At 30.4% G+C, this 24,819-nt stretch overlaps 3 protein-coding genes across 3 annotated transcripts; 2 read left to right on the top strand and 1 right to left on the bottom strand.

Moving 5' to 3' along the window:
* The first annotated feature begins 3,533 nt into the window (after nt 1–3,533).
* LOC111368447 lies at nt 3,534–4,210 on the top strand. Its single transcript, XM_022989667.1, has 2 exons — nt 3,534–3,663; nt 4,061–4,210. The coding sequence occupies exons 1-2, from the start codon at nt 3,560–3,562 to the stop codon at nt 4,182–4,184; spliced, it is 228 nt and encodes a 75-aa protein (XP_022845435.1). The 5' UTR covers nt 3,534–3,559; the 3' UTR covers nt 4,185–4,210.
* A 6,142-nt stretch (nt 4,211–10,352) lies between these two features.
* Nucleotides 10,353–10,851, top strand: LOC111368379 (ATP-dependent DNA helicase PIF6-like). The gene is made up of 2 exons (XM_022989604.1): nt 10,353–10,458; nt 10,592–10,851. The coding sequence occupies exons 1-2, from the start codon at nt 10,353–10,355 to the stop codon at nt 10,849–10,851; spliced, it is 366 nt and encodes a 121-aa protein (XP_022845372.1).
* Nucleotides 10,852–14,218: 3,367 nt separating this feature from the next.
* On the bottom strand, nt 14,219–16,364 carry LOC111368378. Its single transcript, XM_022989603.1, has 3 exons — nt 16,043–16,364; nt 15,598–15,849; nt 14,219–14,322 (listed from the first exon to the last, which is right to left on the bottom strand). Exons 1-3 carry the CDS (start codon nt 16,362–16,364, stop codon nt 14,219–14,221), a joined length of 678 nt encoding a protein of 225 aa, XP_022845371.1.
* Nucleotides 16,365–24,819: the final 8,455 nt, after the last annotated feature.

Here is a 24,819-nt window from a genome sequence, read left to right as displayed (position 1 = left end):
AATTCTGCTGATCTAAATTTCATAGTTGTGAGATTGTTCAGCCATGTGCAGACACTGACCTCAAGTAAATGTATGTTACGAACACATTTGGTAGAATTCAAGTCTAAAAACTGGCTTGTAAGAAGAACGTGTGTAACGTGTTTGGCTTCCAAGAATGATTTGAGACTACAAATATAGTCTTTTGAGAATCGACATGCACAGAGACTCGTAGCTTTAGTTAGGCGCCTCACGACTAGGCTCTATTGAATACAGTCCTCAGGTCACCTCATTTGCAACAAAAAGGATTGATGCCCTAATCGTTCTATTCGCATAGAACTTCTTCTTCTAAAAAGTAGTCTTTGTTCTTAGGAGTATTTTAATGTACATAATGGTGTACATAAGTGTTTACACCCCCTCGGATGGAGAGGAGCCCACGTACAATACATTATGTGGGTCCCTCTCGATGTGAAGAGGTGTAAACCCCTATATACATCCTAAAGTGTAAAAGTATCAATTCCCTTGTTCTTATACCATTGTTACAAACACTTTAGATAGAATTCATCTTTAACATTAGTTTACAAGCCCAGAAACCACAGTTTCTTTGGACAGACCATTTCTTTTCTTGATGAATTTTCTTCTCCTGCAGGCTGCAGCCATAGCCATATGCATATTAATTAACGAATATCAAGTTTTAAGTGTACATTTGATATGTAGTATCAAACCTTACATTTTAACTTCTATTTCTTTCAAAATATTGTCTAATGATATTTGGTTTTCTATTGTACTTATTCAATCGAGCATAGCTCCTTCCTGGTTTGCTGCTTTATTCTAAACCTTTTTGAAAGGTGATCAATTCTAGTAGAAAAATTGCAAACTCGAAAACGTGTCTTCACTTTAAAAAGAAGAAAATAGGGGTTGTTTGAGCCCCATTTTTCTCAAAAAATACATTTTGAAATAGCGTTATAATAGAGAATGTGTGATTAAAAATTAAGAAAAGATTTTGGATATACGTTTAATATTATTTTATTAAAAAATTTGTGATTGAAATTATAACAAATCATTGTTGAATAATGTATATTCATAAAAAATAGGACTCAAACAAGAGCTATTATATATTTTTATGCCGCTCATACAAGACTACTTTTAACATGGTTAATTTTGTCTCTAGAAAACTGTGGGCCAGCAAAGTCGAGTATATGGGCTTTTCAATTTTATGTTTTCCTCTTCAATTTAAAATAAAAAATATAGAGATGAAAAATATTAAAAAATGTATTCCAGTGAATAGTACACAATATTGTAGATTTGAATAAAATAGCAAAACCTTTTATTACATCTCAAGACACGTATATTTAGGGGGGTGTATTCAATTGAGACTTTTAAAATTTTTGATGAACTTTTTTTAAGTGATGACTTTTGTAGATTTCGTGAATCTTTTATAGATTTGTATAGGAAATGAAAGTCTTTCGTAGACTTTTATGGACTTTCATTTTAAAATTTCTATAGATTTTTGTAGAATTCGAAAAACTTTTGAAAATTTTGTTTTGAAATAGAATTCATGTGGATCTAGTATAATGGTGTAAAATTCTCATATGCGAGGTGTTAATTTCCACAATTCCCTTTCTTCTCATATAATAAAAAAAAAATATATATAAAAATTTAAGATTTTAATTAAATAAATAAAAAAATTTATACATATATATGATTCAATATTATTAGTATAATATACTTTTAAAAAAAAATAAAAATAAAAATAAAAATAAAAATAAAAATATTTAAATTTAATTATAAATTTTTCATATAAAATTTTATAATTTAATAAAAAAAATAGATATTTTTCCCAAAAAAAATGAATGAAAAAACAAAAAAAAAGTTACAAGAATCCAATTTAATTTTTCCATAGAAAATAGCGATAAATAATAAGAGAGAGAAAGAAAGATAAATAGAAATAAATAAAATCAATAGAAAAAAATAAATTTTAATCATACAAGTCGATAGAAATTTTTAAAAAAAAAAGATCGAAAAAAATTGTAAAAGCCTCCCAATATCTCGTGATTAATGAGAGATAAATTTTAGAATTTTATATGAATACTTTCTGTTTAAAAGTTAGTGCTCTAGAGACTTTTGTAAAAGTCTATAAAAGTTATTAAAATTTGAATATCCCAACACTTATAGAGATTTCTAAAAAGTTTTAATTGAATACATTATAACTTTTAGAGACTTTTTAAAAGTCTATAAAAGTCTCAATGAATACACCGTGACTTTTAGAGAGTCTCAAAAGCTCTCAATTGAATGCACCCACTTAAGAGTAATTTGCGCAAACGTCCTTCTGTCAACTTCCCGTTAAAATGCACCATTAAATCAAAAGGTAATTAGCACAAAAGGTCCATACCTTTCAATATTATTGTGTAAAATGTCTATACCTTTCATTTTTTGACATAATTAGTACAAAATGTCCCTACCTTTCAATGTTATTATCCAAAACGTCCATACCTTTCATTTTTTAGCATTTTCACCCCTACCTTTCACCTTTCATTGCGAAAAATGTCATTTTCATCCATTTTTTCAATAAAATGACGATTTTACCCTCCTATTCAAATAAAACAAAAAGAAAAGATGAATTACCAACTACAACCATATTTCTTAAATTTTTAAAAAATTACAAAGAAATCATAAATTCTGAACCACTACCACTTTCACAACCTATCAAGCTGCCAACCATAAATCCACATAACACCACCTTTCGGCCACCATGTCCACCAGACTCCACCACCGTAAATGTGATTGTCTCGGACAGATTGGTGACCAATACTATGAATGAGGACATTGGAGAGAGTGAGGGGAGGCTGGTGGTGGTGGAGTCCGATAGGTGTTGTGGCCGAAAGGTGGCGCTATATGAATCTATAGGTGGTGATTTGGTGGGGTTGCGAAAGTGGGGGTAGTGGATAATTTAGAATTTATCTATAATGTTTTGAAAGATTTAGGACTATATTTGCAATTAATTAATTATTTTTTCTTTTCTTTTTGTTTTATTTCAATAAGAAGGTAAAATCATCATTTTATTGAAAAAATGGATGAAAATGACATTTTGCGAAATGAAAAGTGAAATGTAGAGGTGAAAATGTTAAAAAATGAAAGTTAAGGACATTTTGCACAATAAAATTGAAAGGTATGAATTTTTTGTGCTAATTATGCTAAAAATGAAAGGTATGGATGTTTTGCACAATAATATTGAAAGGTAGAGACCTTTTGTACTAATTACTTTTTGATTTAACGGAGAGTTGACAAAAGGACGTTTTGCGCAAAAAAAAGGTAAATGTGAGGGTGTAATCCGTCAAAAAACGAAATGTGGAGACGTTTTTCATAAAAATATCGAAATGTAAGGATGTTTTGTGCTAATTACCCCCTTAAAGTTTGTTTAGGTATACAGTAAATTAACAAATACTTCAATCAAATTTCGAATTTAGATAAAAATAATAATAAATAAATTGTGCATTATATGAAACACCCGTTTCCATGAAATAGTAGGCCCTCTATTTTTCTCTCTCTAAAAAGCTCTCTGGGAGTAGAGAAAGAAAAATCAATGGAGGCAGAGAATTGCAGGCCATTAGGCTTCTTGATTGGTCTTCCTTTTGCTTTTCTTTCCTTAATCTTATCTCTCGTAGGCCTTCTTGTTTGGGTTATTGGGTTAGTTTCTTAATTCTTCAATTGATTCCAATACGTCTCTTCAATCACATTTTCGTAACGTTTCATCGTTCTTGAAATTATTTTAAGTTTCGTATATAATTGTTGCATGGATCCCTTGATGTTCTTCCAATTCTACTTTCTTTATATTTCATCATTCTTGAAATTAATCAAGTTTTCTTTACGCTGTTCTTTTATCGAGAATAATGCTATTTTATTTTTATTTTTTTTGTTAACATTACGCAGCCGCACGTTCAAATTATTAAGTACTTTCAATTAAACAATCAAGTTTCGTACTTATTGGTTCACATTATGATATTTTTCCAGTCCCCTTTTTTCTTATGTGCTTAATTTGTTATTACATCGATCAAACTTATTAATTTCTTTTTGTAATGTACAGGAGTTTCTTGAGTTGTATATGCCCGTGTTGCATGTGCTGCGCTGGAATTGCAAATTTCTCTGTAAGCCTTGTGAAGATGCCTATCAATGTAATCAGATGGTTTATTGATTTGATACCTTGTTGATTATACACACACACACATATAAGATTGTGCCATTCTTTTATTCAATGCTGTAAGCTCTTAAATTTAAGGATTTTTCATTGTGGTTTAAATACAATGATTTAGTTGAAACATTTTGTACAATCATCTCGTAGTTTGTTTTTTCGATTGATGTAATATTTAATGAAAGAGAATGATAATACGTTCTTGAGTATTTGGATAAACGGAATCAACTTCCTTTCGTCTTAATCTAAAAGGGACTGAAGTTCGTGTCAAAAGAGAAAATTCTGGCTAGAATCATAGTTAGGCTAGTGTGATTGACTCCGCTTATTGTTTGTCACTTTCTTTTTTCGGTTGAGATATTTTCGATTTTCAGTCACTTGAAATTTAAAATATGAAGTGCAATTAGATGAGATCCATACAACAATCAAAATTTCAGCTAGACATGATCAAAGGTTCTATACGTACGTTTGAGGGATTCACAAAAATTTGCATGTATATGATCTGAATACTACTTTTGGGTTTGAATGGGTAAGGATTTTGATGTGATAGTGAATTGTATTTAAGCAAATTTATTTTATGAGGTTTAGAGATATTTGGATTGTTCGATGTGATCAACTTCAAAGATCATCAAATCATGTACATGCTTAAGTTATTTGTATAAGCAAATATGTAAGTATTAAAATAAATGTATTTTTTTTTAACTTTTAAAATAAACTGCTATTCTAATTTTATAAAAAAATGAACCTAAATCTACAATATATTAAAAGTGGGAATGGTGGAGAAACTTTTAAATACCAAATACCCCTATATATTTAATTATATGCCCACTATACCCTCATAATTGAAATACCAATTTAATTCGTATTTATCATTTGGTTTAGAATTAATAAATATAAGGAGTGAAAAATTTAAATGATATTTATCAATTTGGATTGTAATTAATATAAGGAGTGAAATTAACATTCAATTATATCAAAAAATAATAAAATAATAAAAATCAGTGACTTACCATTTAATTAACCATTTTGTTCTTACAATTTTTATTTTTCATCAACAAAACTCTTATTAATCTTCATGATTTACATTATAATTCATGCAATGAGTTTTTATTTTTCAACAATAGAGCAATTTTTAATCTTCATGCTTTACATTATAATTCATCCATTAAGTTATTATTTAATTGAGGTTACAAATATTTTAAAGGTTGCATTAATATATCAACGAGGACATTCAATGAATAAAAAATAAATTACACAAGGAAATTCAATGACTAACAATCTTTTTTTTTTCTTCACAATTTTTAATTTTCATCAACAAAGCCCTTATAACCAATTTAATTAATATTTATCATTTGATTTAAAATTAACATAAATGGTGAAATATTTAATTGATATTTATCATTTAAGTTGGAATTAATATAAAGAGTGAAATTGACATAAATTATTAAAAAAATCAACGGAAATTTAGCGACTTATCATGCAATTGAGCACTTTGTTCTTTCAATTTTTATTTTTCATCAACAAAGCAAATTTTTATTTTTCTTCTACAAAATCCTTATATCCATTGAGTTTTTATTTTTCATTAACAAAGTAATTTTTATTTTTCATCAACAAACTCCTTATTAATCTTCATGATTTACATTATAATCCATCCATTAGGTTATTATTTAATTGAGGTTACAAAATTGAAAGGTTGCATTAATGTATTAATGAGGTAACAAGTGTGCTAAAGATTGCATTAATATATTAATTGGGACATTCTAACTTTTAAAAAATAATAATAAATAAATAAATAAAATTACACACGAAAATTCAATGGCTTTTCTTTCAATTGATTAATTTTTTCTTACATTTTTTATTTTTCATTAACAAAACCTTATTAATTTTCATAATTTACATTATAATTTATGCATTAAGTTATTATTTAATTGAGGTTGCAAAATTAAAAAATTGCATTAATATATGAATGAGTTTACAAGTATGTTAAAGTAAATAACTTCTAGCTATTAGAGTTTTTAAGATTGGCAATAATCCTTTCTACTTCTAATCACCCTACATATGAATGATAGGGAAACATTCAATTGATTATTTTATTCTGAAGTTTTTTATTTTTAATCAATAAAATCCTTATTAATCTTCATAATTTACATTATAGTTCCTACATTAAGTTATTGTTCAATTAATATATATCATTTGGTTTGGAATTAATATAAGGAGTTAATTGACATTCAATTACTTGAAAAATATTAAATGGAAATTCAGTGAGTTAACATTTAATTGACTATTTTGTTTTTAAAATTTTTATGGGAAGGATCGTGTGTGGAGAAAAAGAATTAAAATGTGGGAGTCCAACTTTACATTAATGGCAAGCATAGGTTAGACGTATTTTGATTAACAAAGTAATATTATTTATTAACTTTGATAATTATATAACATAATTAAATTTTAATTAAATATTTAAAAAAATGGCCAAGAGCCTGTTTGGGAATGATTTTTAGAATTAATTTTTTGACTGTTAGAAGAAAAGTGGGGGCCACTTGTGAGAAAAGAAATCAAATATAACGGTTGGAATAGTGAAATAACGATCAAAAAATCAATTTTTTTGAAGAAAAAACCACTCCCGAACAGGCTGCAAATAAGGATTTAATATGAAGTAATTATGACCATTATAGCTAACAAAACCAGCCAACCTTTCTCATTCTACCCCCATGCCATTATAACTATAAAATTGACCTTGCTCATTCTGTTCTATGCTGAAAATTTATAAGTAAAAATCTACGCAAAAGGGCAAGAACTATTGTTAATAAAAGAAAATTTTCTTATGCTAGAATTTCTCAAAATCTATTTCTAAGTTGATGATCATTGTGAAATTTTTTATTTTTATTTTTGGGGGGGGGGGTTTATCATTTATCTTGATATGCATTTCTAATTGATTTCTAATATCATGGATTTAATTGTATCACTAACTATTTAATTTTGAATGATGACAACATCACTGATGAATACATCATCATCAAAATCACTAATAGAAATGAGGTTTGATTCATCAATAGATCAACAAAGTAAGTCAGGTCATCAATTTAATTAGAAAAATATTACTTTTTCTGTTTTGTTATTTGTTAATTTATATTTTTGTTGTCATATCTTAAATTTGTTTTCATATTTTTAGGATTGAGAGATGTCGCCAAACAAAGGTTGCGATCATATTTTTAAAAAAACAAATAACTGCCTTTGAAGAAGAGTGGATTATAAAAGTATTCATACTTCAAAAATGTTCCATTGAAATTTACAGCAACAAAAATGACCATTTTGAAATTTTAAAACTAATTTTATGTGATGAGGAGGTATTGTATTATGTTAGAATAATGTTTCTTATGAAATTTTTACTTTAGACTAATATTTAAAAAAAAAAAAAAAAAATTTCAACGTAGTAAGATTCAAGCTACGTTGTTTAAGGACACAATCGAAAAATTATTTCCTGTGTTTGAGAAAGAAATAACATACCAACTTCGAAATAGAAAAACAAGAGCAATCATTTTTGTTTTTTGCTTTTATTTTTATTTTATTTATATGCATTTAAAGGAAGTTTGAACCAGACTAAAGATGTTGTAAGGCTTTGCTCATATCTTATTGATTTCATATATATATATATATACACACACACACACCAAACCCTAAAAAATGGGTAACTTAAACAAATAGTCTTAAAATGAAGTCATTTTGAAACGTTGTATAAACATGGAGTAAAATATAAAAACAACAATTTTCACATTAAATAACGTATTTACTGCGTTAAAGCTCAAATTCTTAAAGCAACCGCGAATAAAAAGACCAAAAACTAAAACCTACCACCAAAACAATCAATAAAAATCAAACTTATAAGAAAATTTCTTACCACAAATCAATATTAAAAAATCAACGGCTCCTTCAACTCCATTTTTTCAAATAATTTTATATTTTTCTTCTTAAATCTACAAATAATCAAAAGAAATTTGAAGGTTAGTAATTTCTAAATTTTGATTCAAACAGTTAAGATTTTATTTGATTATTCAATATTAGATTATAAATTTCGTGATTATTTGATAAAAAAAAGAAAAAGAAAAGCAATTATAAGATATTTTCTCATGATAACTTTGAATTGTGAACTTTTTTAACTGTTGAAAACATGATACTTTTGTAACAATGAATTTGATGATGTTAAGCTTTTTTGTGTTGCTACATATGAAAATTCATCTTTATATTTTGATTTCGAGTTAATATACATGAAACTTAAATGCAAACTAATTGGATTGGGTTAGTATATTTGAAAATTCAACTTTCAACAAAGTAAAGAGATACATACAAGGTGTTTGTAAAAATCTAAATATGGATATGAAAATGTGAAATTGACATGCTGAGCCTCCTTTTTAAGAACTTCGCAATGTGTTTTTGAAAATGTAAATATGAATATAAATTCAAATTCTGCTTTACACTAAAAGGTGATCGATGTAATACTTTATTTTTCTTGCATGTGAATTGAGGTACTGAAATTTGAAGGCGACACATTCTACCACTTTTATAAGAAAGTCACACATTGTCTCATTTGAATACTTTCGACATATATGAATACAATCAATGTCTTCATTTGTTATGGAAACAAATCAAAACAAGTTAACGAATATAAAAGTTGAAAAAATATAGGAAAGAAACATTAAATGAAATCATTTCAGTTGTTACTATGAAAAAAAAAATACAAAAGCAAAGGAATTTGGAAGATTTAAAAACTTGAGTATTTTTTTTTTTTTTTTGGATTTTTTCAATTTTTTGTCTACTATAGAATAAAATACATATTATAGACTTATATATGTCATTTTTACTTTTGAAATAAAATTGCTAATAGTGTGTTATTTATGAATAGAATGTGAGATATTGTGTCACTTGTATAAAAAATTTAACTATGAGGCATATAAAAGTTCAATAGGTTAAAATAGTCTTCCTAACATTAAACAGAGTACAATATTTGTCCTTTAAGGATGTAGCACGAAAAAGAGGTCTTTTGGAATTTGATCATAGTATTGTTGAATGTTTGGATGAAGCAGTTGCATTTCAAATGCCTTTTGAATTTCGAAGATTATTTGCTACATTACTAAAGTAAGAAAAATATGGGATGTATATTTTGAAGATTTGATAGAAGATTATAGAAAAAATGCTGAAGAATCATTAGAATATTACATGCAATACGCTTTATGAGATATAAAATTTCTCCTCCAATCTACGGGAAAGACTATTATTGCGTATGACTTACCTCAACTAATTGATACCTTCATGGTAACCATGAATCTAATGCAAAAGAAATTTTAGACGAACGGTCTGTAGAAATTCCAAGTGTAGACATTCAAGCATCATCATATCAATATCCAAATCAAAAATATTCTTTTGATGTTATAATTGAAAGAATAAACAGTGGAAATGGGGGGGGGGGGGTTCAATGGACCTCGCGGTATAAAAAACCTTTTTATATGATGCTTTATCTGCAAAGGTTTGATCTCAAAAGATGATAGAACTTGCTAAAGCAAATTCAGTGTAGCAACTTCAATAATGCCATAAGGTAGAATTGCCAATTCAAGATTCAATATTCCTCTTCAGACTAATGAATCAACATTGTGTAGTATATCAAAACAAAGTGGTACAGTAGAATTTATTCGACTGGCAAAGCTCATAATATGGGATGAAGCACCAATGGCCAACAAAAATACAATGAAAACCGTTGATAGACCTTTAAGAGGTATCTTGAACAATTCGGAACCATTTGGCGGAAATGTTTTTATATTTGGAGGAGATTTTCATCAAGTACTACCCGTCGTCCAAAAATCAACATGACAACAAACAATTAACCAATGTTTGGTTAGGTCGTATCTTTGGGAAAAAATGAAAAGCTGCAACTAAATCAAAACATGCTTGTTCAGAATGACAGACAATTTGCATAATACTTAAGCCAAATTGGTAATAGAACAGAACCTTATATAAAGGATAACTTCATCAACTTACCAGACGAGATAGCTATAGCATGTGACGATGATGAAACTTTGAAATTACACTTGATCAATGCAGTGTTCCCGAATTTAATAGAAAATGCAGCTTCTTCTGATTATATGACACGTGGAATTCTTTCAATAAAAATGAGTATGTTAACTACCTCATTGATAAACTAATGGGGTTATTTCCTGGAGAAAGTGAAGAATTTGTTAACTTTGACGAAGCAATAGATGACACAAACCAATTTTATCAAAGAGTTCTTAAATACATTGTTGCCAATGGTATCTCACCTCATAAGTTAATCTTAAAAAAATTGTTCAATGATGCTTTTGAGAAATCTGAACCCATCCAACGTTCTTTGCAATGGAATAAGAATGATTCGTCGTGACTTCAATGAACCTATTATGCATGTAGAAATAATCGTTGGACAACATTCTAGAAAACAAATCTTCCTTCCACACATACCATTAACTCTACCAAATGATGAAGGATATCCATTCAAATTCAAGAGGCAACAATTTTCAGTACGTCTATGCTTTGCAATGACAATTAACAAGGCTCAAGGACAAACATTGCCTACTATTGGAATATATCTTCCTGAACATGTATTCTCTCATGGGCAACTATATGTTGCACTTCTTGCGGAGTTTCAATGCAAACAAAAAAAGTTTTAGTAAAATCAAAAGATAAAAGAAAGAAAAGATGTGTGATCTTAACAAAAAAAAAAAAAAAAATTGAGTACAAAGAAGTATTATTATATCATTGCATTTTAGCTTATTCAAAACTTTCACATTATATACATAATTTCATAAACACACACACACACACACACACACACACTCTCTCTCTCTCTCTCAATTGTAATTTTCCCTTTAACAATTTCAATTAACTCTATTATTTTAAAAAATGGCATTAATAAATCAAAAATAGATTGTATATCATTCATCAATACATAAGACGTGCAACGCACATGCTTACTAATCTCTAAAAGTAAAGAGTCACTTTAAAAAAAATTACACTCTTTTTAACCCATTTGACAAAAGTTACGGAGTGTAAAAGATAGATGGATCAATAGGAATTGGCCCGTTTCTATCAAGACAAAATTGAAATTTGCTACTGACTTGAAGCGGCTCGTATAAAAATATAGTTCAGGCTAACCCAAAGTATCAGGCCGAGTTAGCCCAACATGTTATCATAACTTTTTTGAGAAATTTACGTTCTTCATTCTTTGTTCTCAATCTATGCAAAATGTAATAGATCTACAATCAACCATTTCTGTAGCATAAGTTATCTCCATCTTTTCAATTCAACTATGCTGATGTTTGATTCTGATTTTTATCCAAAAAAATCAATTTTTTGACTGTTACTTAACATGGTCAGTCGTCATTTTTAACTTCTTCACTCACAGCTGGGACTAACTTTTTTTCTAACGATTAAAAAATCAATTCTCATAATTACTACAAATTTGTCCTCCTATTTAAATAACAAAAAATAAAGTAAACAACAAAGAATAATAAAAATGTGCAAAAAAAGAAGTTTGTAAAGTACAAATTTGATTGATCTAAAACAATTAAACTCTTGTTTGGTGGTGATTTTTCAAGTCAAAAAATTAATTTTTTGACTGTTACGTAACATAGTTGGTTTTTTTTGACATCTTCACTCACAGGTAGGACCCACATTTCAAGCTAACAATCAGAAATTAATTTTCAAAATCAGCACCAAAGAAACCCTAAATATTTAATTCTGGATTTTAAATATAAATTTGAGTTTTTAAGCACTTGTTTGAGCCACATTATATTCCTAAGAATATATTTTTGAATAGTATATAGATAGAAAATGTGTGGTTAAAAAATCGAGATTGACACATTTCCATATCTCATAATTGATCGGATCATATTGACGACGGGTATAGTTTCATGGTAAACGAGCAGGTTTGATTTTGTCATACCACGTGACATTTTCCGTCACACGTGTTGCCCTAATACATTGCTAGATGTCAATCTGGGACGACAAGCGTGAATTGGTGATAAATTAAAAGAGTGTTTGAATTTATCAGCTTTTGATTAGATCAAAATAATATTTTACGTCGTTAGGTATCGCAATTGGAAACCTGATGGGTCGTACACAAAAGAGAATTGGAAGATTGCAATTTGTCAATTAATTAATTTAACAATCGTTGGATAAATTAATTGGATTAATTAAGTTACGGACTGAATTTAATTAAATAGATTAATCAAATATTGGACCGGACCAGGCCGAGCCTGTTTGGGTTTATATAAATACATGGCTAGAGTTTTAAATCTATACAATTTTCATAATTCTTGCTAGTATAAGAGGAGAAACCCTAGCAGTTGCAATCTATTCTATGTGTGGAATTCATTGGAGGCTGGACAATTGGACAGCTGTGGTAGGTAGATCCAAGTTGCTGGAACAAAGATAACGCAAAGGAGTTTGCAAATTCAAGAAAAAATATAACTTTTATCACAGTTCCTATCTAAATACAAAGATGAATCCTGGTGGAAATTGAAAATGTTTTATTTTCGCTGCGTATGTTTAAGTAAATTCCCAACAGTTTTCCCAATACCAAGAAGACCAGCAAGTAATAAAGAACATTTACCCATCTTTTGGCATATGATTTCTGATAAGTGTATTTTATACACTTATGTAGACCTAAAAATATAGATATTTAATAGTTCTTTAAAGAAATTATAGCCTAATTTGTTGTATATTTCATTTATTAGGTGAAACTCGATGGTTGGAAGTTAAACCGAAAGAAAGAAATGAAAAACGACGAAAAATGGCGAAGTACAAAGTTTAGGACCAAATTGCAAATATCCAATGGTTGAATTGTACCATAAGAGATATTTTAAAGATTGATGAGAGTCAATTGGATGTAATTAGAAGTCAAAAAGGAATGAAATATCATCAAAATATTACCATAATTCTGACTTCCAATTACATGATATATTTTTCAGTTTTTTAGTCAATGATTGCAACCAATTTTTGGCATAGTAAATTTCTGAATTGGAAAATATCTATTTCTAAGAAAATTGTAGTCCTTTTAATTAGCTTTCCAATGCATTTTAAATCAACTCAATTTGATATCGGGAGACAAAGGTATGATTAAAATACTGACTATTGTGCAGAGACAAAAAATCCGCGCGAGAGTAACTTTCCTTATTCGATTAGAACTCTTTTGGAAACCAATTTGGACGTGATTTTTCACCAATATTTGACCACTACAGATACCAACAGGAGAATACACAAAGGGGGGCTCTCATACTTTTCTCTTATACACAATATACTCCAATATTCATCAATTATTATTATTAAAGGAGGAGAATTCATTGTTTTTATGAGAGAATTGAAGGAGACTTGCAAGAATTCAATCAAGTGAAGATTCAAATTTGGTATTGGACAAAGAAGAGAGAGCGCAAGTGAAGATTTATTAAGAAATCATTGAAGAGATTCAAGATTTCAAGATTTGTCTTCATCTTCTCAATTTATCAAAAATTCAGATTATGTCTTTCCATTTATATATGATTTCTTGTAATTTAAATATGTTAGGCTAATTTTTCATATTTGCTAGGATGTGATGAACCCTTATTATGAATTTTTAATTTAAATAATTTAATTGACGTTAATTTGTTTAATTGTTTTGATGTTTATTATCGTTTTCATGCTTTTCAATTAATTGGTCACTAGTTGAATTGTTTGTGGATTTTGTTGTTATCGAAAGAGACAATAGGATCATGAACACAAAATAATAAATAACGTGAGGTTCGATAGAGAATAGAGATATACATGTATGCTTCACATGATTTTTATGGATGTTTTAGCTCGTTTAATACATTTATCATGTTCGTATCTTTTATCGAGAGATAGAAAGATCGCATGAGGGGGAATAGATTTAAAGGCTATCGAAAGAGGTTTTCAATTGAAATAGGAACATTAAACAACAAACATGATTTCAAATTGTCAATTTAAATTGTTGAACTAAAATGGAGTAGTAAGAGGGATTCCACATCTTAGCAATACTTCTCACAAATTTGATAAATTTTTACTTGCAGCTTCTATATCAGTTGTAACAAACAGATTTTTATCATTTTGCTCTTTAAAACTATATCCAACCAAAATAGGATTCTCTTATAAAAAAAATTAGAAAAACAAGTAAAAAAAAAATGGAAAAAAAAAGACATTATTATTTTATGGATATATAAAGAATTAAATGCTTACCAGAAATAGAAAATTAGCTTTTGTCAGGCATGTGAAATTTGTAAACTTCAAAGGAAGTGTGTAAGGGGCCAATATGTTTGAAATTCCCAACTTGAACTGCAGAACTATCATGTTCATATCATATAATGTAAAATACAAATTTGCATGTAAACATTTGAAAATTTCACTCAATATGAAGTAAGAAAAACTCTGCTTTTATCATATAAAAAATAAAAATTTATCAATTTCAATAATTATTATTTTACAATGCAGTTTATACAATTTTTGAGATTTACGAGTCAACCCTGTATCCAAAGAATGATAGGCCATGGCTTGTTCGGATCTTCAAATTTGAGTGGAATTTTAAAGTACCAAAATCCTCATAGAAATGCTTGTTTGAATTGACAAGAATTGAGTTAAAGAACTCATTAATATCAGCAGTTGATGTTATTGATGAAGGTTTTATGTAAGTAAGGATTTGCAAAGTTGATTCCCATCTGTGAATGCAAAGAGGAAAAGATTTTCGAATCCAATGATACTGGCATTGGAGGACACAAACTTCCTAATGTTTTTTCTAGCTTTCAGTCAGGCTAAAGAAAAAAAAAAGGTGGAAATATAGGTAAACCATTTTGTATTTATACAGTAGTGAACCAATTTGTATTTACTACCAGTGTAATTAAATAATTATGACATTTCATTGAACAAAATTTATAATAATAACAAAGTTAGGTTGTCTTGGAAAAAGGAAAAATAGAACAAATGAAATTAGAAGAAATCATACTTTGAATTTGCGATTGAAACTTGAGACATTGATGAAATTCACCTCAATCTGAAGCATAAAAAAAAACAAATTTCACTTTTGTGTCATCGCAGTGTACTTTTATTGATGTATGAATGAAAGGACTTCCTTATATGCAACATTTTTAGTACATGTCAAGTGTGAATTTTCAGTGGCTGATGGATTAAGTAAAACTTTTAAAGACTTTCTTGTTTTAGCTTTCGACAATGCTGACCATGACAGAATACTGGTTTTGGAAGATATAAACCAACAAAATTAAGTGTTTGTCATTGTGCTTTGTTTATTGTCATTACAAAACATGGTCTAATAGAAAATTGAGTTCTTTTAAATGGAATCGATGTTTGATCACTTTGAAAAGGAATGAAAGGACTTCTTGGTAAAAAAAAATGTTTTCCATAGTACTCACCAGATATAATTTTAGCAAGAATTACATTTTTCTCAAATTTTCGACAAGTAAGACGTGTTCTGTTGCAAAGCCCTTTAGATGGATTGATATTTCGTAATAACATTACAGGACAATTTACTTTAAGGTTCAATTCATGAGACAGAATACCGTTTGAAGTTAAATTGTTTAGAAAATCTTCCTGTAAGCTTTGTTCAGATTTGTCAATTGCTTCATCAAAGCTATAGTACATATAGACTTGACTAGGAATTTGCTCTAATAAAATTTTATTAATATGATCAACACATTTATATCTAGGTGTAAGAATAATTCGATTTGTCATTGTATGTAAATCATCAGCATATGTTTTTATATTTGGAAACACATAATTTATTAGAGTTCTAAGAGATGAAATTTCATCTTCGTATGGTATGATGATAATTGTTTGGCAGCTTAATGCAATTACAACTATGTTCTTCCTCTGTTCCATTTCCAACTCTCAATAAATAATCATAAAAAGCAGGATCAAATTTCGCCCTCATATTTTCAACTAATGGTAGATGTACAAATAAAGGCCATAGGTAAGGAAAAACTAAGCTAGCTTTCATTATGTCTTCTTTTTTCCTTCTTGGCACTACTGGTAAAACTTGTCTAAAATCTCCTCTAAGAACTACTACTTTCCCACTGAAATGTAAATCAGAATCAGTAATATCTCTTAACATTTTATCCACAGCTTTAACAATACAACGATTTATCATTGGTGCTTTATCCCAAATTATTAACTTAGACATTTTCAACAAAGATCCTCAAGCTGATTGTTTACTAACAGAGCAACTGATTTTCCCAATTGTTTCCAAAAGAATTTTAAATTTTGAATGAGATGTTCGACCTCCATGTAGAGTGATGCAGTTACACCAGAAGACGCAATTGCTAAAGCAATCAAATCTTGAGATCTTACACCAGATAGTAAAGCTTTATACAAAAAAGTTTTACCCATACTACTAGGACCATTGACAAAAAAAAGTACCACTTGAGCCCAATCTTATTTTCTCCATAATTGCATTACATGCAAATTGTTGTTTGTTATTTAACATTGATGCACAAACATACCCTTCTTCAATATTCGAATTCATTATTTCTTCTACAACCATTCTTCTCAATTTTTCATTCTCATTTATATTTACACCAAACGGTTTTCATAGTCATTTACATTTTTACCTAATGATTCTAAAATAGAACTTATATCCTCTAAAGTTCATAACTCAGCAACTTCCAAAGGAGTATTTTCATGTACATAATCATCAATAATATGAAATTTGAATTTTTCCCACAAGAACTTTGGATCATTAGGGTTACAAAGTGTAAAAAGTGTAGCAAAAAGACGTCTTAAAGAAGTAGGCATTTCATAAACTTCAGATAAACATTTTTCACAATAAGTATCTCTACCTAAAAAATCATGTAAAAGTGCAGCTTCTCAATATGTGTTAACAGTTACTCCATTTTAAGTATGTAGATCATGAAATGATGTTGGACCTCAAATATGATTTAAAAGAATTCGGAGAAAATAGCGTTCTACTTCAAATGGATTTACTGTAACAATTTGTCCAACAACAGTATTCTTTTTTCTAGGAGTCCAGATTTTCTGATTTGTATTCTAAACAAAATGCCTCAAAAAATCTTGATACAAAAGTGTTCAAGCAAACTTATTTGTTTCATTCATTTGAAAAAATTCTATCAACATTATTTTCTTTGTACTTTCTTTCTCAATAATAGTATATAAATCATCTTGATCGTTGTATGTTACTTGATGATAATATTCAATATGAAGTTGTAAAGCATAAAAAGTAGTGTTACGCCCCTATCTGAACCGCCTCGGAATGCCCTCCACCACACATTCCGACCTGATATACACCCATTCAAAGTGTTTTCGAAGTGATCCCATCAATTTCAACGACCTGATAGCACACTGAGAGACATAAACGATTCTGCTGAACTGACCAAAGCGCCCTCGCCCGTGATGCCGAGGCGAAGTGCACCTCTGTCAGAAGATCCGCCGCTAATTTTAGAAAGAGATTTTTGCCAAGATCCTCTGTGCATCTAAGGTTTAAATTGATTTGACGTCTCCATGAGGCTAGTTGATGTGACTTATCAACTTTATGTCAACTCAACTCGGGAGAAACAAACTACCCGCCCACTCTACAGACGCAGCTGATTAACGCCTATGAGCGGACGCCTCATACCGTCAAATGCATACACGTGTCCCACATCTAACGATTCATCCCACCTATAAATACCCAAGGTTTGGTAAGAGGCAAAAGTAATGAAACTCTCACTACATAGCACTCCATAGCAAGTTTAAATATTTTCTCCTCCCCCTTATTATTATTTTGCACAATCTCTGGGTATTGTTCCGACCACCTAAACCTGACTTGACCATCGGAGTGTATACGGTCGCCACCACCCCCGCTGGTCTCGACCGTGTGCGTCTGATCGTGCGTTGATTGTACGTAAGGAGGAATACGTGGAGTAGCTATCGGTTGACCACGTGGAAGGTCTAATTTTCGAGGTCAACAAGTAGGATAAATTTTTGATAAAGTAAACAAAAAAAAATCTTTCACATAACTTTAGATGGAGATATCTATCTAGCAGATTGATAAGAAGAAATTTCTTCTATTTCTTGATTTGGTCCATTCGCATTGACTAAAAAATTAATACGATTATGTTCCTTGTACACATATTTGTATAAATATTTAACAGCTTTAATAGAAGAACAAACTTCAACATTAATATGATAGTCAAATTTCACACTTAAATAAGGATTATATGGTACAACCCAACGATTGTCTAGCATTTTACCTCTATCTTTAATAGAAAGATCAGTATTACGACATCTGTACAATGGGTATGAATTTTAACTGAATATAGTAGTATCACAATAATCTCTAGGATACTTGTTTTCAAAAAAATTATTTGCTTCCATACATACGTTTTTTGGATTAAGATTTCCACAAGGGTCATGCATAGTATGTTTAACAATAACAGAATGAAGATGAGTATATTTGTTTTCCTCGAAAATTTCACAAGATACTATCTGATCGACCTCTACAGCACAATTGATCTTATGTCCATTGTTGAAAATTAATAATAGGTGTGCATGAAGAAGACCTCGTTTCTGAAATTCAATAACGTATATGTGTGCAACAAAAGGGCCCAAGATGTTTTTTTTTAATAGATCATTTTTCAATTCTTTTAATTTTGCTTTAAATATACGAGCAATTAAATCAGGTTGATTTTAAACTTCATCATTATGTTTTAGTTCTTGTTTAATTTCTGGCCAATTTGGATTACATGTTATAATTCAAAATATATTTGATTTTTAGTAACGTTGAACAATAGTCATTGCATCCATATATCTTTTTAGCATATCTCTAGGCCCACACGTAAAAGATTGCGGTAAAATAAATTTTCTTTCTATTTTACACCCTCTTGTTTCTCCACTTTCAATACTATCTACAATATCTTGATAAAGTTCAGCGCGAATCTGTTTTTGATTATTTCGAAAGTAGTCTAACCTAGTAGTTTCAATATTCACATACATATCTACTACATATTGTTGGAACAATCTACCGACATGAAGTAGTATAGACTTACTGGAATCCCTAATCTGTAACTTTTCACATACATATCTACCACATATTGAGTACGCTTTTTTGTTTGATGCAGCACTGCATAAACAAAAATAAAAGTAAATACTTATTTAAGATGTTTATGTTAGAAAAAAAAAACTTATGAAATAGTAATTTTCAAACCTTGATTCTCTTTCTGAATGAATTCAATTACTAAACTACTGCTAACAAGACCATCAGATGTTGATGTATGTTCAAGTTGAGAGTACATTTCTGCATCTCCATATACCTTCATGCCAACCAGATTCTTTATATGGAAAGAGTAATGGATACTGAATGGATCATAACAACCATAATAGTAATGAACTCCATGTGAATCACCAGAATGAGCGTTTATAATAATGCCACGAACATGAATATTCACATTTTCATTATCTTTAACCCATATGGTAGCCATTTGAGATGCAGTAGGAGTATTAAAAACTCATTGGTCAATTCCTGGATCACACCATATTAGGATTTGATGATCATGCAAGTTAGTCATATTACTTAAAGCCCCTGTTTGGCCCCTATTAATTTTCATTCCATTGCATTTCATTTTTTTATCTCCCATTTTCAGCCACACAATCTTCCATAAAATAATATTACATGTAAATCAAAAACTTTTCCTTCTTTTTCAACCACTCATTCTTCAAAAAAATACTATTCCACCCATTAATTTTTTCGCGCAATGGGGGCCAAACAGGGGCTTAAAGACATGAAGAATTTACTATATGGATTTACTTCTTATAATTGCATATAAGAAGGCATATTTTTTTCTGGCATAAGTTGGTTCACATAATGATGTACTTGTCCTTGTACTCTAGTAAATACCTTTATATGTTTTGAAAAGTTCTTTGTCATACTTTTCCAAATGAAGTAAAAGCAAATTGGTTATTATATCTCCTTGAGATTTTTTAAATTCCATGCAACTAAGTTCTGTAGAAGTGAATAAATTAAACAACTTAGTTGGTGAATCGGACATAAAGAGCATAATTTTTCCACCAGAGCAACAAAATCCTTTACTTTCTCTATAGAATTTCTTTGTATAGAATTTCTTTGCATTACAATTTGTACAATAAATACATGGTGGTAATACATATGCGTTAGGTGGAATATGTGGTACGTTATTATTTTGTTGGAGTTAAAAGTCAGGAAGTTTATTTGTTTCATTCTTTGAAGTACAAAAGTCAGTTTGTTCATAAATTATGGGCTGATTAATCCAAGGAAAAGCAGAATGATTATTTTTCAGACAACGTAGGCTCATTTATCCTCTTACAACGATTAATACGAGAAGTTCGGATTTGACCTCGCCTATCCCCTTTTTTTTTTTTTTTTTTTTTTGTTCTTGTTATCGTATGGAAGCATTACTCAAGTTCTTTTGAGTTTCAGAAATAGTTTCAAAATGAATAGAAGCAGGGTCAACTTCAACAAATGATTCCGAAATTTCCATTACAGCAACAGGGAAAATAGCTGAATCTTTGGACTCCAAACAAATCAGTGTAAAAAGTGAAAAATATATTAGTGAATCTATCATATATATCTCAAACTATATGGTAGAGAAAATTAGATGAAAGAAAATGTTGAAAATAAATAAGATTGTTCGGAACACAAAAAAATAATAATAAAAAAAATTTATTGCACATTAACATTTCAAACAGCAAAAAATCATATTTACCAGTAAATTTACAGCATTAGAAGCTGGCCTGAAAGCAGTTGACAAACAATTCTATGTTGGTACAATTTAAGTAGACAACCTGAAAATAAAGAAAAATGTGAGAACTGTAAATAAAATTTAATGGAATTTTCAATTCTAAAAAAATTACACATCTATGCATTTAATTGGAAAATTAAAAATGTGGAGATAAAAAAAATATATATATATATTCAAATTAAAATAGTCATCATAGGTAAAAAAAATAAATAAATAAATAAAGAATGCTCCATTGGGAAACAATTGAATGATTAACTATAGTTGGTAATGGAAAATGCTCAATTTGAATAGGAAGCGAATTTAAAAGGCAATACAAATATAATGGAATTGTAGACTTGTTATAATAATGCATAATTCTATGCAAAAACCATTAAAAAAAAAAAGCTACTCCTAGAAGGTCTAGCAGTTTTGATCATAGTGACGAGAACAAAACAAAAGACGTCATACTAATTCAAAACTTATAAAGTGGATACGAGTTTTGTTGCCAAAATCCCTATCGAAGTAATTCTAGATGGTCTAGGTGGTCAAAAAATTTGACAAGTTCAAAGAAATATTAAAAATTTCATTGCTTGACTGTGCTAAAATATTACTCTTCTCAAAAACAAATGAAAACTAAAATTGTAATCGTAAAATAGATAACTTCTGTTATAAGAAAGCAAATTAAATAATATAAGAATTAATTACATGTTTGGTGAATAAATAACTGAGCAACTATCTTATACATTTATTAATCAAAGTTATTATCGCATAATCTCTACTATACCATATGTTAGGGTTCTCTACTGATTTGTCAATATTTTTTTAATAGTAATGTGAAAAACTTCATTGACGTTCAAACGGGGGTCTTAAAATAAAAAAATAAAAAAAGAGCAGTCTGCCACAGGATAATTTGATGTATAGATTTTCTTATTGGAAGCTCCTAATTGAATATCACGCTAGTAAAGATAGGCCCGGCGAAAAAGAATTAAAGCAGAAAAACAAGGACAACATTAGTAAAATTCAAACTATTAAAATGAAAAAAGACCATTAATAGTTCTTTAGTTTCATAATACTACAAATTTCAATTTGTTTTGTCGATGAAGGTTCTTCACTAATGTTAAACAAACGCAAAAACCCAAAATTAAAGAATTATGTTCGAGCGTGCTAATGAAACGATAATATGTGTTGACCTCGAAAATTGGACCTTCCACGTGGCCAACCGATAGCTACTCCACGTATACCTCCCTGTGCACAATCAACGCACAGTCAGACGCACACGGAGACCAGCGGGGGGTGGTGGCGACCGTATACACTCTGACGGTCAAGTCAGGTTTAGGTGGTCGGAACAGTACCCAGAGATTGTGCAAAATAATAATAAGGGGGAGGAGAAAATATATAAACTTGCTATGGAGTGCTCTGTAGTGAGAGTTTCATTACCTTTGCCTCTTGCCAAACCTTGGGTATTTATAGGTAGGATGAACTGTTGGATGTGGGACATGTGTAAGCATTTGACAATATGAGGCGTCAGTTCATAGGCGTCAATCAGCCACGTTTGTACAGTGGGAGGGCAGTTTGTTTCTCCCGAGTTGAGTTGACATAAAGTTGATAAGTCACATCAACTAGCCTCATGGAGACATTAAATCAATTTAAACCTTAGATGCACAGAGGATCTTGGCAAAAATCTTTTTCTAAAATTGGCGGCGGATCTTCTGACAGAGGTGCACTTCGCCTCGGCATCAGGGGCGAGGGCACTTCGGTCAGTTCAGTAAGATCGTTTATGTCTCTCAGTGTGCTATCAGGTCGTTGACATTGGTGGGATCACTTCGGAAACACTTTGGATGGGTGTATATCAGGTCGGAATGTGTGGTGGTGGGCATTCCGAGGCGGTTTAGATAGGGGCATAATAGTGGTCCCCCAAGTCCAGGTATGAATATTTATATCATGGGTGGACTTACTTTCCTGACCGGATGTGGATGCCTCGGTACTGGGGACCGCAACTCATGGAAGCTTGTGGGTCGATCTTCTGCAGTAACCGAAGCCATGATCTTAGGCAGATGTGCCAAAGCTTCGTTACTGTGTAAGGGAAACAATAACTGATGTGAGGTCAAAGCGCTGCAAGACTGGACGATTAGTAGGAAATAAGGTCAATGCGACGACCGAGGCTATGACCCACAGGGGACTCGCGTCAGACGTGCCTAAGCTTTGTAAAATAGAGTGAGGAGCTCATCTGCCGCAGTATGCTGACCCATAGGGGACGACGCGTTAGGAGATTGCTAAAACTTTGTAAAGCTTGAGAGGGAACACAGAGTCCGAGGCGATGACCCACAAGGGACTTCGCGTCAGGTACGTCTAAGCTTTGTAAAGTTGAGTGAGGAGCTCATCTACCACCGGTGCGCTGACCCACAGGGCCGAAGCGTTGGAAGATGGCTAAAACTTTGTAAAGCTTAGGAGGGAACGCAGCGTCCGAGGCGATGACCCATAGGAAATTTCGCATCAGGTGCGTCTAAGCTTTGTAAAGTTGAGCGAGGGGCTCGATTCGAGGTGATTCAAACGTTAAATGATTTGACAATTGTTGCGTATTTTCAAGGTGATAGTTGGGTGCCATGCCCATTCTCCTAAAAGGCTATTGTGATGCCCCGAACCTAAGCTTCGAGGGCCACGTACTTTACATAAAAACTTTTGCCTTTGGTACATGTAAATATTCTTAAATAGGAATACTGCATGTTAAAAACCTATTTTTATAAAACTTTATGGCCGATAAAAGTGCATGCCAACATGAAATTTAAACATTGTAAATACGGCCTCGGCACTGTCAAATTTAGTTGAGGCAGCAAACTTCGGAAGATTTTATAAAATTCATCCCAACTCCGTTTCATATGAAATTTGTGGCATTAGAAAGATAATTTCAAGTAGTTTTCTAGATTAAAATATGAAAGTTTTCCAAGATCATATGATATAGACGTTTTACTGAAAACAGTGAAGTATTTCACAGAAAATCCAGATTGACCTTTGGACGTCAAAACCTTAATAACTCAGTCCACAGATATCCAAATTGAGTATTTCTTGCGGCAATACTTAGAAAACTCAAAGGGGAAAACATAGATATTTTTAGAATTTCAAATGGACGTTTATAGAGTTAGAAACATCATTTTGAAATTGACTCCAGAAACTGTCCCGTTTCTGCCTTTTGTCTCTTGTAAGGAAAATAAACCACAAAAATGTCTCTTATCACAACATGAAAGATATAATTACAAAATTTAATAGTAATACCATAATAAATCATTCCATGTTCATATTTTTACATAAGACCATAAGAAAAATAGATGTAAAAACTGCCATCGAACAAAACACACAAAAGAAAACTTCCGGTACAAAACTTCGTTGTCCTTAATCCATCATCGCGTAAGCCAACTAACTTCCATCAATTCAAATGATCATGGATCTGAAAAGTTTAGCATAAAAACAAAAGAATACAATCAAACCCATACTTGCATATTCCGGCTTGCCGGTGCCCTTCGGACTTGTCCTAAGGCATAAATAGATATCTAACTTTGTGAACTTGTCCACCATAATCATATTATGGTTTTTCATGCATAACTTAAGCATAAATATTACCATGAAAATCATAACTCTTAAGCATGAAAGTATCTTACCGTAAAACTTGATGATCTTTGTTTGAAATGAATTGAAAGTGCTAAAATTTCTATGGCAATGGATATGGATGTATTTATACTCATATAAAGATAAGGATAAAACTTGATATTTTTATTTTTTATTACTTGGTTTGGCCGACTTTGACCCCCCCTTTTCTTTTTCTTTTTTTTATAACTTTACACTTGTTTAATCCATGATCCAAATGTATGGTGGTGATGGATAACAAGTGGGGCT

The sequence above is a fragment of the Olea europaea genome, chromosome 19 (assembly GCF_002742605.1).
Source record: "Olea europaea var. sylvestris chromosome 19, O_europaea_v1, whole genome shotgun sequence".
NCBI lineage: Eukaryota > Viridiplantae > Streptophyta > Magnoliopsida > Lamiales > Oleaceae > Olea > Olea europaea.
Note: the sequence above shows the minus strand (reverse complement) of the source record. Positions and strands in the feature narration are given on the sequence as shown.

Bases quoted from the DNA above. Each gene is read 5' to 3' on its own strand.
- LOC111368447 (XM_022989667.1), top strand. From the start codon at position 3,560: ATGGAGGCAGAGAATTGCAGGCCATTAGGCTTCTTGATTGGTCTTCCT. The intron at 3,664-4,060 runs GTTAGTTTCTTA...TGTAATGTACAG, and splicing joins CTTCTTGTTTGGGTTATTGG to GAGTTTCTTGAGTTGTATAT.
- LOC111368379 (XM_022989604.1), top strand. From the start codon at position 10,353: ATGGGGTTATTTCCTGGAGAAAGTGAAGAATTTGTTAACTTTGACGAA. The intron at 10,459-10,591 runs GTATCTCACCTC...TTATGCATGTAG, and splicing joins TAAATACATTGTTGCCAATG to AAATAATCGTTGGACAACAT.
- LOC111368378 (XM_022989603.1), bottom strand. From the start codon at position 16,364: ATGTCTAAGTTAATAATTTGGGATAAAGCACCAATGATAAATCGTTGT. The intron at 15,850-16,042 runs GTTGTAATTGCA...AAATTTTATTAG, and splicing joins TGGAACAGAGGAAGAACATA to AGCAAATTCCTAGTCAAGTC. The intron at 14,323-15,597 runs GTGAGTACTATG...TTTTTTTATAAG, and splicing joins TCTTGCTAAAATTATATCTG to AGAATCCTATTTTGGTTGGA.